The 15,551-nt window shown below is 50.8% G+C and overlaps 1 protein-coding gene across 2 annotated transcripts in view; it reads right to left on the bottom strand.

Annotated features, from left to right (window-relative positions):
• LOC106587595 (FTO alpha-ketoglutarate dependent dioxygenase) overlaps positions 1-15,551 on the bottom strand; it is a 177,952-nt gene that overhangs the window by 153,012 nt on the left and 9,389 nt on the right. For both annotated transcript variants that reach the window (XM_014176154.3, XM_014176157.3), the window contains exon 2: positions 1,170-1,247. In XM_014176154.3, the coding sequence (XP_014031629.3) occupies positions 1,170-1,247 (78 nt within the window). The remainder of the gene's footprint in view (positions 1-1,169; positions 1,248-15,551) is intronic.

Genomic DNA, 15,551 nt, shown 5'->3' with positions numbered 1-15,551 from the left:
CCATTGTTCCTTCTAATTCTATGGTTCTGCCTATGAGCTAAGTATCTTTCCAAGTGCTAAGTCCTCTGTCTCCAGTGGGATGACAGAAGGTCTGGACTAGTACCAAAGGCAATGGGATGACAGAAGGTCTGGACTAGTACCAAAGGCAATGGGATGACAGAAGGTCTGGACTAGTACCAAAGGCAATGGGATGACAGAAGGTCTGGACTAGTACCAATGGCAGTGGGATGACAGAAGGTCTGGACTAGTACCAAAGGCAATGGGATGACAGAAGGTCTGGACTAGTACCAAAGGCAATGGGATGACAGAAGGTCTGGACTAGTACCAATGGCAATGGGATGACAGAAGGTCTGGACTAGTACCAATGGCAATGGGATGACAGAAGGTCTGGACTAGTACCAATGGCAGTGGGATGACAGAAGGTCTGGACTAGTACCAAAGGCAGTGGGATGACAGAAAGTCTGGACTAGTACCAAAGGCAGTGGGATGACAGAAGGTCTGGACTAGTACCAAAGGCAGTGGGATGACAGAGGTCTGGACTAGTACCAAAGGCAGTGGGATGACAGAAGGTCTGGACTAGTACCAAAGGCAGTGGGATGACAGAAGGTCTGGACAAGTACCAAAGGCAGTGGGATGACAGAAGGTCTGGACAAGTACCAAAGGCAGTGGGATGACAGAAGGTCTGGACTAGTACCAAAGGCAGTGGGATGACAGAAGGTCTGGACTAGTACCAAAGGCAGTGAGATGACAGAAGGTCTGGACTAGTACCAAAGGCAGTGGGATGACAGAGGTCTGGACTAGTACCAAAGGCAGTGGGATGACAGAAGGTCTGGACTAGTACCAATGGCAATGGGATGACAGAAGGTTTGGCCTAGTACCAAAGGCAGTGGGATGACAGAAGGTCTGGACTAGTACCAATGGCAATGGGATGACAGAAGGTTTGGCCTAGTACCAATGGCAATGGGATGACAGAAGGTTTGGCCTAGTACCAAAGGCAGTGGGATGACAGAAAGTCTGGACTAGTACCAATGGCAATGGGATGACAGAAGGTCTGGACTAGTACCAATGGCAGTGGGATGACAGAAGGTCTGGACTAGTACCAAAGGCAGTGGGATGACAGAAGGTCAACAGTGGTCTGGACTCTGGACCAGCCTGACTGACTGACTCACCAGCTGTTGGAAGCCATGGTCTGAGGGCCCGAGGTAGGGGATGCGCTGGTCTCCAAGCTCCTGCAGCAGCCTGCGCCTCTGGAGAAGAGGAGACCAGACACAGGTCAGTACACAAAGGTCAGCAAAGATGCACACGTCATGATGAATTTACAGGTAATGACATGTACGATAGAAGAGAACAGATTAATTCAGGGTTTTGGGAGTTGACGAATGAATTAGCCTACATTTAAACTGAGACTGTGAAGCATCAGCATCCCATTTAATTCAACCTCCCCAGATGATATCCAATGACCATCCCATAGTCCCCTAGCTTCATTGTCGTCTCACATTTTTATGATTTCTGGGTTCTGCAGTGGGGTTCCTCACAACCTTATAAAGAATGCCCTGCTGCGTTCTGCGTACTGGCTCCCTCCTATAAAGACCCAACCTGGTGGAAGGATCAAAGCCCTTTCATTGGCTCACATTCCATTCCGACCTGTAAATCCAACGGTAACCAGCGTAAAACTGCGATACCCAAATAAATTTCACAAGTGCCGAACCCTCCCCTCACCTCCTTCCCTCCCTCCATCCATCCATCTCTGCCGTCTGCGTCCCTCCGTCCTTTATTCTCTCCCCACAGCCCCACAGGTGCACACACCCCACACCCCACACCCCACACCCGTCAGCCACTGGCTGGCTGAGAGCCGGCGGGTGAGAGTGCCACGTCAGTGACCCGCTCCTGCCTTTAAACCTTTAAATGTGCTGTGGACACCGGTGTGAACGCTTCGCCTCGCCCCTTGCCGCACAGCTTCCCCGCATCAGCAGTGAGCAAGCTGAGTGAAGGCTGTGAGGTTTAAGGACAGCAGGCCTCGTATATATTCCCAGACATTTACTACATGCGTTTCACATTTCTGCCGGCCTAATAATGCCAGAGACCTCATGCGGGACGCGGGGGAATGCGAGAGTCCCGACTGACAAAATATGTCCTGACTTTTAGAGTGAAATAAAATGTCCTGTTAAGAACATTAAAGTGTACCCTTAAAAAGGTTGTGTCCTGAATGACTCAAAAGAGGGCTGGATCAAAAAGAGGACAAACAGAAAAAGTATGTGCATGAATACAGACAGGAAAAGGTGAAATCTCAGAATGGGAGACGGAGAACCTATTAGCTCTATGCTGTTAGTAGATTTCCCTTCAGTGGGCTACAGTTTTACCTGCAGGCTAAACAACACAAACACCACCACCAACAACAACAACAACACCATCAACTACAACACCACCAATATCAACTACAACACCACCAAACACCAACAACACCACCACCACCAATAACACCACCACCAACAACACCACCAATATCAACTACAACACCACCAAACACCAACAACACCACCACCACCAATAACACCACCACCATCAACTACAACACCACCACCAACTACACCAATAACACCACCACCATCAACTACAACACCACCAACAACTACACCAATAACACCACCACCAACAACACCACCAATATCAACTACAACACCACCAAACACCAACAACACCACCACCACCAATAACACCACCACCATCAACTACAACACCACCAACAACTACACCAATAACACCACCACCATCAACTACAACACCACCAACAACTACACCAATAACACCACCACCAACAACACCACCAATATCAACTACAACACCACCAAACACCAACAACACCACCACCATCAACTACAACACCACCAACAACTACACCAATAACACCACCACCATCAACTACAACACCACCAAACACCAACAACAACACCACCAATAACACCACCGCCATCAACTACAACACCACCAACAACTAAACCAATAACACCACCAACAATAACACCACCGCCACTAATAACACCACCACCATCAACTACAACACCACCAAACACCAATAGCACCACCAATAACTACACCAATAACACCACCAACAATAACACCACAACCATCAACTACAACACCAAACACCAACAACACCACCACCACCAATAACACTACCACCAACTACAACACCACCAACAACTACATCAATAACATCACCAACAATAACACCACCACCAATAACACCACCACCATCAACTACAACACCACCACCACCAACATCAACTACAACACCACCAACCACCAACAACACCACCACCACAAATAACAATACCACCGACAACTACAACAGCACCACCACCAACATCAACTACAACACCACCAACCACCAACAACACCACCACCACCAATAACACCACCACCATCAACTACAACACCACCACCACCAATAACACCACCACCACCAACTACAACACTACCAAATACCAACACCACCACCACCAATAACACCACCACCACCAACACCAACTACAACACCACCAACACCACCAACAACACCACCACCAACTACAACACCACCAACACCACCAACCACCAACACCACCACCACCAATAACACCACCACCAACTACAACAACTACACTAATAACACCACCAACAATAACACCACCACCATCAACTACAACACTACCAAACACCAACACCACCACCAACAACTACAACACTACCAATAACACCACCACCACCAATAACACCACCACCATCAACTACAACACCACCACCAACTACACCAATAACACCACCACCATCAACTACAACACCACCAAACACCAACAACAACACCACCAATAACACCACCGCCATCAACTACAACACCACCAACCACCAACAACACCACCACAATAACACCACCACCATCAACTACAACACCACCAAGAACTACACCAATAACACCACCAACAACAACACCACCAACAACACAACCACCATCCATCAACTCCAACACCATCAACACCAATAACATCAACAACAACACCAATAACAACAACACCAAAACCAATAACACCACCAACAACACCACCAACAGGATGCACATGGGCTTCCAGACAGGCCGGCACTCTAAGTTATTCTATTTAGAGTGGAACAAACAAAAGGAGAGGAAAACTGGTCCACAGACAGAGTGAATCTACAACACAAAACAACATCCACTATTCATGGCCAGTCTGTGTTCAAAGGGCAAGGAAGAAGAGCAGAGGAGGAAAACTGACACACATTCATTGGTGTCAAAATCCTGCAGAAGCTTCAGGATATTAAACCTGTGTGTGTGTGTGTGTGTGTGTGTGTGTGTGTGTGTGTGTGTGTGTGTGTGTGTGTGTGTGTCCAGTGTGGGGGTGTTTCTGTGTGATGTGTGAGCATGAGTAAGGGGGCAGTGTGGTGTGTTTCCTGTGTGTGTAACCAGTGTGTGTTGTTCCTGTATGTATGTGTGTACAAGGCTGGTTGGTAGGCCGTTGCCAACTTGACCTTAGAGCACATTGCCCTGTGTGATGTGCATGCATGCATGCACACACACACACACACACACACACACACACACACACACACACCACACACACACACACACACACACACACACACACACACAACTAGGCTGGATAGCACACTGCCTCAGCTCCAATCGCACACAACCGGGCTGTCACGCACATGTCGAATACATCAAGCCACTCAGAAATTCCACAGGAAAAAAGACAACCCCAGCCCTCTGTAGCAGATGGGCTCTCATTTCCTCCTCTCTTCTCTTGCCTCTCCTCTGCTCTCATCTCCTCTCCTCCCATCTCCCTGTATATCAGAGCAGTCTCTCTGTCAGTTAGAGATGCTGCTTTTCCACCCAGCATAAGAAACCAGATTACCAATCCCATAAAAACAATGACATGGATGATTTGCTGTAACCATGCCAGTCGTCTGTTCTGAGTGATATATCTGATGCTGCTCTTAATCTCTCTCTGTTGACGGGATTAAAATCCCCTTGGCCAGACTGTTTATCACATAAATAGGGGGTCTGTTCTCTCAGATCTGGACATGAGAGGGAAATCAAACGGCTGGTATTTTTTATTTTTGACACTTAAATGAGTAGATTAATGTCTAGTGCTTAGATCATTATGGCTCAAAATAACTAAGAAAATAACATGTCGACATCAGAATTGCTGGTGGTGGTGGAGTAGAGCATGTTTCCTCTGAGAGGGTGGTTTGTCTGAGAACTACCCCCATGGGTCCAGCCACCTCCAGGTCCAGCCACCTCCTGGCCCTCCACGACCCAGCCACCTGGACCTCCACACCCCAGCCCCCAGGACCTCCACCCCCCAGCCCTCCACTCCCCAGGACCTCCACGCCCCAGCCCCCTGGACCTCCACCCCCCAGGACCTCCACCCCCCAGCCCCTCCACTCCCCAGCCACCAGGACCTCCACGCCCCAGCCCCCTGGACCTCCACCCCCCAGCCCCAGCCCCTCCACTCCCCAGCCCCCCCACTCCCCAGCCCCCAGGACCTCCACCCCCCCAGCCCCTCCACTCCCCAGCCCCCAGGACCTCCACGCTCCAGCCCCCAGGACCTCCAGCCCCCAGGACCTCCACCCCCAGCCCCCTGGACCTCCACCCCCCCAGCCCCTCCACTCCCCAGCCCCTCCACTCCCCGGCCCCCAGGACCTCCACCCCCCGGCCCCCAGGACCTCCACCCCCCACCCCCCAGCCCCCAGGACCTCCACGCCCCAGCCCCCAGGACCTCCACCCCCCAGCCCCAGCCCCCCCACTCCCCAGCCCCCAGGACCTCCACCCCCCCAGCCCCTCCACTCCCCAGCCCCCAGGACCTCCACGCTCCAGCTCCCAGGACCTCCAGCCCCCAGGACCTCCACCCCCAGCCCCCTGGACCTCCACCCCCCCAGCCCCTCCACTCCCCAGCCCCCAGGACCTCCACCCCCCCGGCCCCCAGGACCTCCACCCCCCCGGCCCCCAGGACCTCCACCCCCCCAGCCCCTCCACTCCCCAGCCCCTCCACGGCCCCCAGCCCCTCCACTCCCCGGCCCCCTGGACCTCCACCCTCCCAGCCCCCTGGACCTCCACCCCCCCAGCCCCTCCACTCCCCAGCCCCTCCACGGCCCCCAGCCCCTCCACTCCCCGGCCCCCAGGACCTCCACCCCCCGGCCCCCAGGACCTCCACCCCCCAGCCACCTGGACCTCCACTCCCCAGCCCCCAGGACCTCCACGCCCCAGCCCCCAGAACCTCCACGCCCCAGCCCCCAGGAACTCCACCCCTCCACCCCCCAGCCCCCAGGACCTCCACCCCCCCAGCCCCCAGGAACTCCACCCCCCAGCCCCTCCACTCCCCAGCCCCCAGGACCTCCACGCCCCAGCCCCCAGGATCTCCACGCCCCAGCCCCCAGGACCTCCACCCCCCAGCCCCAGCCCCCCCACTCCCCAGCCCCCAGGACCTCCACCCCCCCAGCCCCTCCACTCCCCAGCCCCCAGGACCTCCACGCTCCAGCCCCCAGGACCTCCAGCCCCCAGGACCTCCACCCCCAGCCCCCTGGACCTCCACCCCCCCAGCCCCTCCACTCCCCAGCCCCCAGGACCTCCACCCCCCCGGCCCCCAGGACCTCCACCCCCCCGGCCCCCTGGACCTCCACCCTCCCAGCCCCCTGGACCTCCACCCCCCCAGCCCCTCCACTCCCCAGCCCCTCCACGGCCCCCAGCCCCTCCACTCCCCGGCCCCCAGGACCTCCACCCCCCGGCCCCCAGGACCTCCAACCCCCAGCCACCTGGACCTCCACTCCCCAGCCCCTCCACTCCCCAGCCCCCAGGACCTCCACGCCCCAGCCCCCAGGATCTCCACGCCCCAGGCCCCAGGACCTCCACGCCCCAGCCCCCAGGACCTCCACCCCCCAGCCCCCAGGACCTCCACCCCCCAGGAACTCCACCCCCCAGCCCCTCCACTCCCCAGCCCCCAGGACCTCCACGCCCCAGCCCCCAGGATCTCCACGCCCCAGCCCCCAGGACCTCCACGCCCCAGCCCCCAGGACCTCCACCCCGCAGGCCCCTGGACTCCCTCCGCCTCACCCTGCCTAGGTGACTAACAGCACGTAGCTACCTCATACACAAGGCATGTCTCTGACTGCCACGAACCACGGTGAGAGCACACAGCACCTAGGTACCATCACACACACACAATCCATCACACACACTTCCTTGCACACTGACACTGTCCCTCCCCCCCCAGGCTACATGTTGTTTTAACTGGCATTTAGGCCCCGGGACATAATAAGCACTATCCATTGAAAGAAAAGCAAAACTTTAACTGCCTTTTGACATTTTCTTCCCAACAAATCGTGGCATAATGCATTCTCAGAATCCCACACACTGGTCAGCGGTCACTGTAATGGTTATGGAGGTGGATGGGAGGTAAGTGATAAGTGACTGAACAGTGTAATAAATGGTTAACTGATTGGAACATCTGTAGAGTGACCTGAGAACCAGGCCACACAGGGCAGTAATAATGTGTAACCCCACACCCACACACTGGACCAGGAGGTGGGGATGCATATTCATCTGTCTGGTTGGAGAACTAGCTGGTTACATTCTGATCAGGTGGTCACTGCTCATGTAGTAAATAGTAGGTGTCAAATATAGTTTTTCTATTGAATATGTCAAAAGGTATTGCAATAGTACACAGCTAGAATATGATGAGCCTCGATGCTCCTCCTGCCCAAGAGGAAAAGCTGATCACCAACATGTATCTTCATCTGTGTCCTCCCTCAGCAGCTCAACTCCGTAGTCTCTATCTCACCCCACACACACACACACACACACCACACACACACACACACACACACACAGTGCAACGAGACACAGCAGGCTCTTCCTGCCCTGAGTAGATGTTTTCAGTAGAGATCCATTCAGGTAGGTGATGAAAAATGGCCAACTAGCCCTCGTTGACGCTCTCCCTCACTAATTGTTGTTTGGGGCTGAAGGGGGACATTGTTCACTTCACTTAGTGGCAGGTCAGAGGGAGGTGGAATCATTCATATTAAAATGTGTCCATCCATCTATCTATCTGAACAGCCAAGTCATTTAAAGGGCCGGTGTGATGCTGCATGGAGCTGGGCCCGGGCAGACCTTTCACGCCCTGTTTAGAACTGATCTAATAACATTACCAGCACCACAGGTCCGCAGGCAGGGTGATCACCAAGGATCATTATTTAAACACACACTATAGGCCCACACACACACACAACTATAGACAATCATACTGGTTGACACAATGACAAGTACTTTATGGAAGACAGTCAAGTAGTTTAAACAGCGATTCAATTAGACCTCTGTGTTCTCTCTGTCTCTCTCTCACAGTGTTAAACCCAATCTGTGACACAGCCTGTCAGGAATTAAGAGAAATCAAAAGAGAGAAAGAAAGAAAGATGAATCACCCCAAAGTATTTACACATACACCTGGGGTAAGCCTAGACACTGACATCTTGGCACATACAAGGCCTGTCCATTCAAGTGCTTTTCAATGTCCACGTGTCAACATCTATTTCACACTCATCTACACCTAGAAGAAGAAAAAGATGTTTCCATGACCTTTACCCAACGTGTCAATCTGGAGAGGAGAGAGAGAGAGAGAAGAATGAGAGCGAGAGAGAGAAGAATGAGAGCGAGAGAATGAGAGCGAGAGAGCGAGAGAGAGAGGAGAATGAGAGAGAGAAGAATGAGAGCGAGAGAGAGAAGAATGAGAGCGAGAGAGTGAGGAGAATGAGAGAGAGAGAGAGGAGAATGAGAGAGAGAGAGAGAGAGGAGAATGAGAGAGAGAGGAGAATGAGAGAGAGAGAGAGAGAGAGAGGAGAATGAGAGAGAGAGAGAGAGAGAATGAGAGAGAGAGAGAGAGAGAGAATGAGAGAGAGAGAGGAGAATGAGAGAGAGAGAGAGAGAGAGAGGAGAATGAGAGAGAGAGAGAGAGAGAGAATGAGAGAGAGAGAGAGAGAATGAGAGAGAATGAGAGAGAGAGAGAGAATGAGAGAGAGAGAGAGAATGAGAGAGAGAGAGAGAATGAGAGAGAGAGAGAGAGAGAGAGAGAGAGAGAGAGAGAGAGAGAGAGAGAGAGAGGGAGAGAGAGAGAGAGAGAGAATGAGAGAGAGAGAGAGAGAGAGAGAGCAGAGCAGAACAGATATTTAAGAGGTCTGCCCTACCTTACATAAGCAGAAAAGTAAAGGGTGTTAGCCACTTTGACTTTAATTGTTATTTTGTGGGCAGGCCATAACACTTCCATTAGGATTATGTCGATAGAGAAAGCTTTTTAGTTTTCACCTACAAATGACAACATGGTTTCATGAGGTCAGCTGTTTTCCAGGCAGAATGGACCATTTTAACACTGACACACATTCCCTAGGTATTCAGATTGAGACACAGGCCAGTTTGTTGGGAGAGAGGTGAGGGAACGAGGGGGGGAATGAGGGACGGAGGGAGGGGAAGGAGAGCATTGATTGAAAGACTGTGATTAGCAGTTTTCAGCAGGGTGCGCTGGGGTCATCAAGTTGTTCTGACAGCCTTGTCGCGTCCTGATGTGGAGTCAAGGAGAAGTCAGTGCTTTAGAGAGCGCACTCTCTCTCTCTCGGTCTCTTTCCTCCCTCTGTCTCTCTCCCTCTCTAGCCAGCCTCACTTCTCTGCCCCGCCACAAAATCAATATGGCTCTGCAAAGTGCAGGCGGCCCGGGGGAGACTGAGGGCTAGAAGCAGGGCCAAGGCGTCCTCCAGGCCTGTCCCACGGGCAGTGTCAAGGACAGACACAAGCCAGGATACCGCGGGCTGAGGCTGGGGTCTGCCATGCCCCCCTCTGCCCCCTCCCCTATGTCCGCTCACGCGCCCATCACTCGGCCTGGAGGACAGGATCGATAAGCAGGTGGAGCGTTAAATACTCTGCCCCAGAGGGTGTCCCGCTGCTGGGGCCCAGCCGGCCAGTACTCAGCCTCCTGCTCCCTCCTCCTGGAGGACGGTCTGTCTGTCTGTCTGTCTGGTCTGGTCACACATGAACTGGATGTTTTGTTCTCAGACTGAGAGACAGAGACTGGAGATCTCTGACAATAAACAGTTCAATAACAGTTAGAGAAACATCTCTGCTGTGGAAGGTAGCAGCATGGCCCACTGGTCACACAATGTAGCTCCTTAACAGGACACAGGTCAACAGAAGTCAGCCACGGGGCCTGGGCCTGCTCAGGGAATTGGTCAGTAAGATACCTGAACACTGTCTCCTACAGTTAAGACAATACAATGTGTTTATAGTTTTATTATGGACAATATCTAAACCATAATAGAGCAAATAGCAATAGACTACTTATTCTAGCTCACTGTCAATAATTGTCCTAATTCTGATAGTGAGTGAAACAGATGGGTGATGTTGAGAGGATTTCAGTCATTCCGAGTGTCTGTGTGTGTGAGTGACTGATCACAGTGGAAGTGGCTTGTGTTGCTAATCCAGAAACCAGTGTACGACAGAGTAAAGAGCCAGCTCTGTGTTCCATCCACAGTGTTAACAGCACAAGCTGATCAACCCCTTCAGATGGCAGCTAGTCCCCTTCCCTGTCCTTAAGGATCTAGTCTAGATGATCTGCTGCCTGTCTGCAGCTTCACTGGGGATAAAGATGATTTACAATCCAGATGGAGACTAGGGCTAAATCAGGGTAAAACAGGGCTGATTGTGACATCTGAAATGGCATTGTATTAGCTAGAATCCATTTAGTGAAAAACAAGCATGTTTCATTTCTATTTCCTTTACTAACCACTATGTACTGGAACAGTATGTTACTAATATCTGAGACTAAAGGGACAGACAAGAACACTTCTTAGGAAGTGATTCAGTGTTGTTACTGAATCACTACAACAACAGAACAAATCTAACCTATGTGTCTCAACTTTACGATTAAGACTCATAATACCGGACAGATATTATTTGGGAATGTATTTTAGTTTTCTTCTAAAGCCATCCCATCCATTCCTATTCACTGTTTATTTATTTTCCTTCCTTCACTCATTGTGAACCAAGGATAATATTCTACCAGGAATTGAACATCTTAATCCTCTTTACACTCTTCCTAGTAGCCTGGATGGTGACAGATTAACAGACCGGACGTTTCCAAACCCTGGGGGGACAGCCTGCTGCATGCATGGCTTTAAGTGGACTGGAGGGTTAATATGAAGCCAGTAGAAAAGAAAGCAGTGGTGGTACTGAATATTACTGATGAGCTCCAGGTCAATGGTTGGTGCTGCCAGGTGAATGGTTGGTGCTGATGAGCTCCAGGGGAATGGTTGGTGCTGATGAGCTCCAGGGGAATGGTTGGTGCTGATGAGCTCCAGGGGAATGGTTGGTGCTGATGAGCTCCAGGGAAATGGTTGGTGCTGATGAGCTCCAGGGAAATGGTTGGTGCTGATGAGCTCCAGGTGAATGGTTGGTGCTGATGAGCTCCAGGTGAATGGTTGGTGCTGATGAGCTCCAGGGGAATGGTTGGTGCTGATGAGCTCCAGGGGAATGGTTGGTGCTGATGAGCTCCAGGGGAATGGTTGGTGCTGATGAGCTCCAGGGGAATGGTTGGTGCTGATGAGCTCCAGGGGAATGGTTGGTGCTGATGAGCTCCAGGTGAATGGTTGGTGCTGATGAGCTCCAGGGAAATGGTTGGTGCTGATGAGCTCATTCCAGTGTGGGTCAGACCCAACTCATTTTCTTTTGTTCTACTGTATTATTGACTGTATGTTTTGTTTATTCCATGTGTAACTCTGTGTTGTTGTATGTGTCAAATTGCTATGCTTTATCTTGGCCAGGTCGCAGTTGCAAATGAGAACTTGTTCTCAACTAGCCTACCTGGTTAAATAAAGTTGAAATATTTTTTTTTTAAATAAATTTAGCCTAGCCTGAGACAGAACGTAAATGGGACTCGGTCACGTACTAGAAGATGTTGGCTGTTCCCAACTCCCCCCCCCCCCCCCCCCCCACCTCCACCCACACTGGTCTGAGGGAAGAGGGAGAAATCACCGTGGTTACTGTTCACACTCCTGCTAATTATTAGAGCCAATCAGAGAGGTTAACAGGGCGGAGCCTGAGGAGATCATGTTCTGGGGCATTTAACATCTGGCAGAGATGGAGGTGAATACATTACACACTGGCCTCCTCCAATCCAAATAAAACACTCTTGACATCTGAAGTGTACTTAGCAGAGAGGGGAGGGAAGGAGGGAGGGAGGGAGGGGTGTCGGCGAGCGAGCATCCCATATGGTGATGTCCAAGTGCCACCTAGTGAAAACCATGTGGCTCGTCCAGTCAAGTGACGGTCCTCCAGGCTCCAGAGGAGAGGGTGTCTGCCCCAGAAAACAGCCCAGACAGGAGGACCCATCTGGACTGAGACAGCTCTGTCACAGGCCTAGCTACCTATGGCACAGTCCAACACGGTCAACGCTAAGAAAGATCTATTGCCACCAATGCCAAAAATTAGACTAGGGACCCAATACCACTAACCTACTTTGCAAGAATGTGCAAGTCAATTTGCAACTGTTATGATTTTAGGTTATCCAAAGGTTACAAGTTAATTCAATCTCCAGTAGTATGGTGATTGTTTCTAGCCCTGCTGTTGGTCCTGGCTGCTACGCTGTGTTTGTTGTGATGGAGAAACAGATATGTGTCTATGGCTGTGTTTAGTAGCTATGGGCCATCCCCTCCCATCATTACTGGAGGTATAAATCACAGCCCCCCCCCCCCCCCCCGTGCCCAGAGGTGAGAGAGATGAGAGTGGAGGTGAGCCTGAAATAATGCTGATGTCCCCCAGGGTCAGACCTCCATTATGGCCGCTTCAAAAACTATTAATCTGGCTTGTAGTCACTGGCCTAGAAATAATTACTTCATCTAACCTACGTAATACAGCATGACCAGCAGTCCAGTCAGGTCCAATAGGGTGGGGGAGAGAGAGAGGTTGGGGCAGAGAGGTGAGAGAGAAAGCCACAAATTACAGGCCCGTCTCTGCTGCTACTAGGTGACTGATGTACCACTCACCATCTGGATATGGCCTTTACACTAACACTGATTTACACACACACACACACACACACACACACACACACACACACACACACACTGGTCTGGTGAGCCAAGGCACACACACAACATTTAATTTTTTTGCAATGTGGTCACAATATACTCAGCAATCCCTAACAGGGTCTGACTAAAATAACTTACTAAAAGATAACACCCATTCAACCACTAATCACTAAGGTGAAACAGCCAGGGAACGGAGTCCAGTATATTCACTGTAACCCACCAGAACAACACACCTCTGACCAGAGCTCTATGGGTCCTGGTCAGAAGTAGAGCACTTCAGGGTGCCATTTGGGACACAACCAGAGTGTTGTTCTATCTAGTGTGAGGTCGGACAGACGTCCACCTCTCTAACCACTGCTCAACACTGCCACCTAGAGATGTAGGACAAACTGCTAGAGTCATCACCAACACCACACCACTATGACGGTGAAATAATCCACCACAACATCCTACCACCCACATACCCACCCACATACCCACCCACATACCCACCCACATACCCACCCACATACATACCCACCCACCCCCACACCCACACACACACACACCATAAAATTCAGTGCAGTCCGTCTCCATAAATGTCACAGTGAAGTATGGAATGACATGAATAAATACAACAACCATGAGTCTCCAGTCAGTCAGTGGAGGCACGGCTACATCGCTGGCTGTCACAGATGGCATCCCAGGTGGAGATTTAATTAGTTAGGGTTGAAGTCAGTCTCCCTTGTTGTCTGGGGGTCCTCGCTCGGCACGCGCTACTGTAAACATGTTCTATATCCTAATCAGGTGTCACCGCCGCGTTTGATCAGTCTGCTAAAACTTGTCACAAATCCCCGGCAGAGAGAGAGAGGGAGGGGGGGAGGGGGGAGGAGGAGGGAGGAGGGGGGACAGAGGGAAGGAGGGGGAGAACAAAAGGAAGGAGCTGTCAGAGGGAGAGAGAGGGGGAGACGGAGGAGAGTTTGCCCATTAGCAGCATTCTCCATCTCTCTCCTGCTGCCCATAGTGAGGAGTCCCTGGTGACAGACAGCTCCAGGTCTCTGCTATACAACACAGGGACTTCACTTCTCTTCACCACCGTCATCACTATACACACTAACACACCTGATCACTAGAACAACCACATAACTCCAGCTAAACACTCAAGTAGTAAACTAGTTTCTGTTGTTTACCCAAAAAACTGAGATAAGCCTACAAGCTGCACCCCTTTTTGGTTTCTGCAAACACTTTCAATAGTGGGTCTCTTTCTTTAAAAGCTCCAAATCAGAGACAGACAGCTCCCCTGCAGAATGAGAGGAGACAGCAGGCAGTGGAGTTGGTATAGGAACACACGCACCATTAGATACTGTTTACCTTGCATTTATGTTGATATTGAATATATTAGCCGATTGAACCTCCTAAGAACACCGCAGAGTGACAAGCCGGAATCCGTCTTTGCAACTACCATGGCAACGGAGATTACCACAAATAGAAAAAAATCTAAAACCTCTGAATAGAACGATACATAAATTAATTAAAGGACACAAAAACAAGCAGAGAATTAAAGTTAGAACATCTGTCAGAGACTTAGCTTCCCATCCTAATACCAGTGTTAGAACATTTATACCCTTGAAGTGAATGATCCCTTCTTTAATTGACAGTCAAGGAAAAGTGGTTGCAGCAGCATCCTGTAGCCGCTGATAAGAAAGCGTTCCCCCTCTCCCCCCCCAAAAAACAGTTTAAAGAACCTTGGCACTAATCCCTATTGTCATCCCAGTGCAGTGGAAGGACTTACAAATAGCGATAACTCGACAGAGGCTGTCTGTTCCTGAGGAGTTAGGGACAGGGTAGCCGTCGCATGCTGGAGAATCAGTCACTTAGATTAATACAATCCATACGCAGCGTCAGTCAGGCATGACACTAGACTGTCACTGCATTTACATCCCAGTCCATCCCTACCGTTCTATATGACAATGTGTTTAAGAAGGTCCACTCACATCACAAAGAGCCTCCCTCTCTCTCTGTGTGTTGGTGGATAACACTCCCAGTCATATGATGTGCTTCACTGGTGATCCTGGAAACAACAACTTTGCAAAGCTTTGTATCACAATTTTTAACATACGGAATGGGTGCCACTGTCACTCACACAAGTAGGCCAAACACACAGACACACACACACACACACACACACACACACACACACACACACACACACACACACACACACACACACACACACAAGCACGTAAACTTGTAGAAAGCGTTGTTTATTGAGATAGGAATAGGAGTTTTCTTTGCTGAAGCTTGCTTTGAGAGCATATGGGCAGAATACAAAGAGAACAGCTAGACTAAACTGATGAGCTACAGAAGAGGACTAATCTAACCAAAAACTCCACAGATTATCAAAAACAAACAGCAACATAACTGATCAAACCAGAAATAAAATGATAAGACTATTG

The sequence above is a fragment of the Salmo salar genome, chromosome 26, assembly GCF_965601325.2.
Source record: "Salmo salar chromosome 26, fSalSal1, whole genome shotgun sequence".
Lineage (NCBI taxonomy): Eukaryota > Metazoa > Chordata > Actinopteri > Salmoniformes > Salmonidae > Salmo > Salmo salar.
The sequence above is the reverse complement of the archived record's forward strand: the minus strand, read 5'-3'. Positions and strand labels throughout refer to the sequence as shown.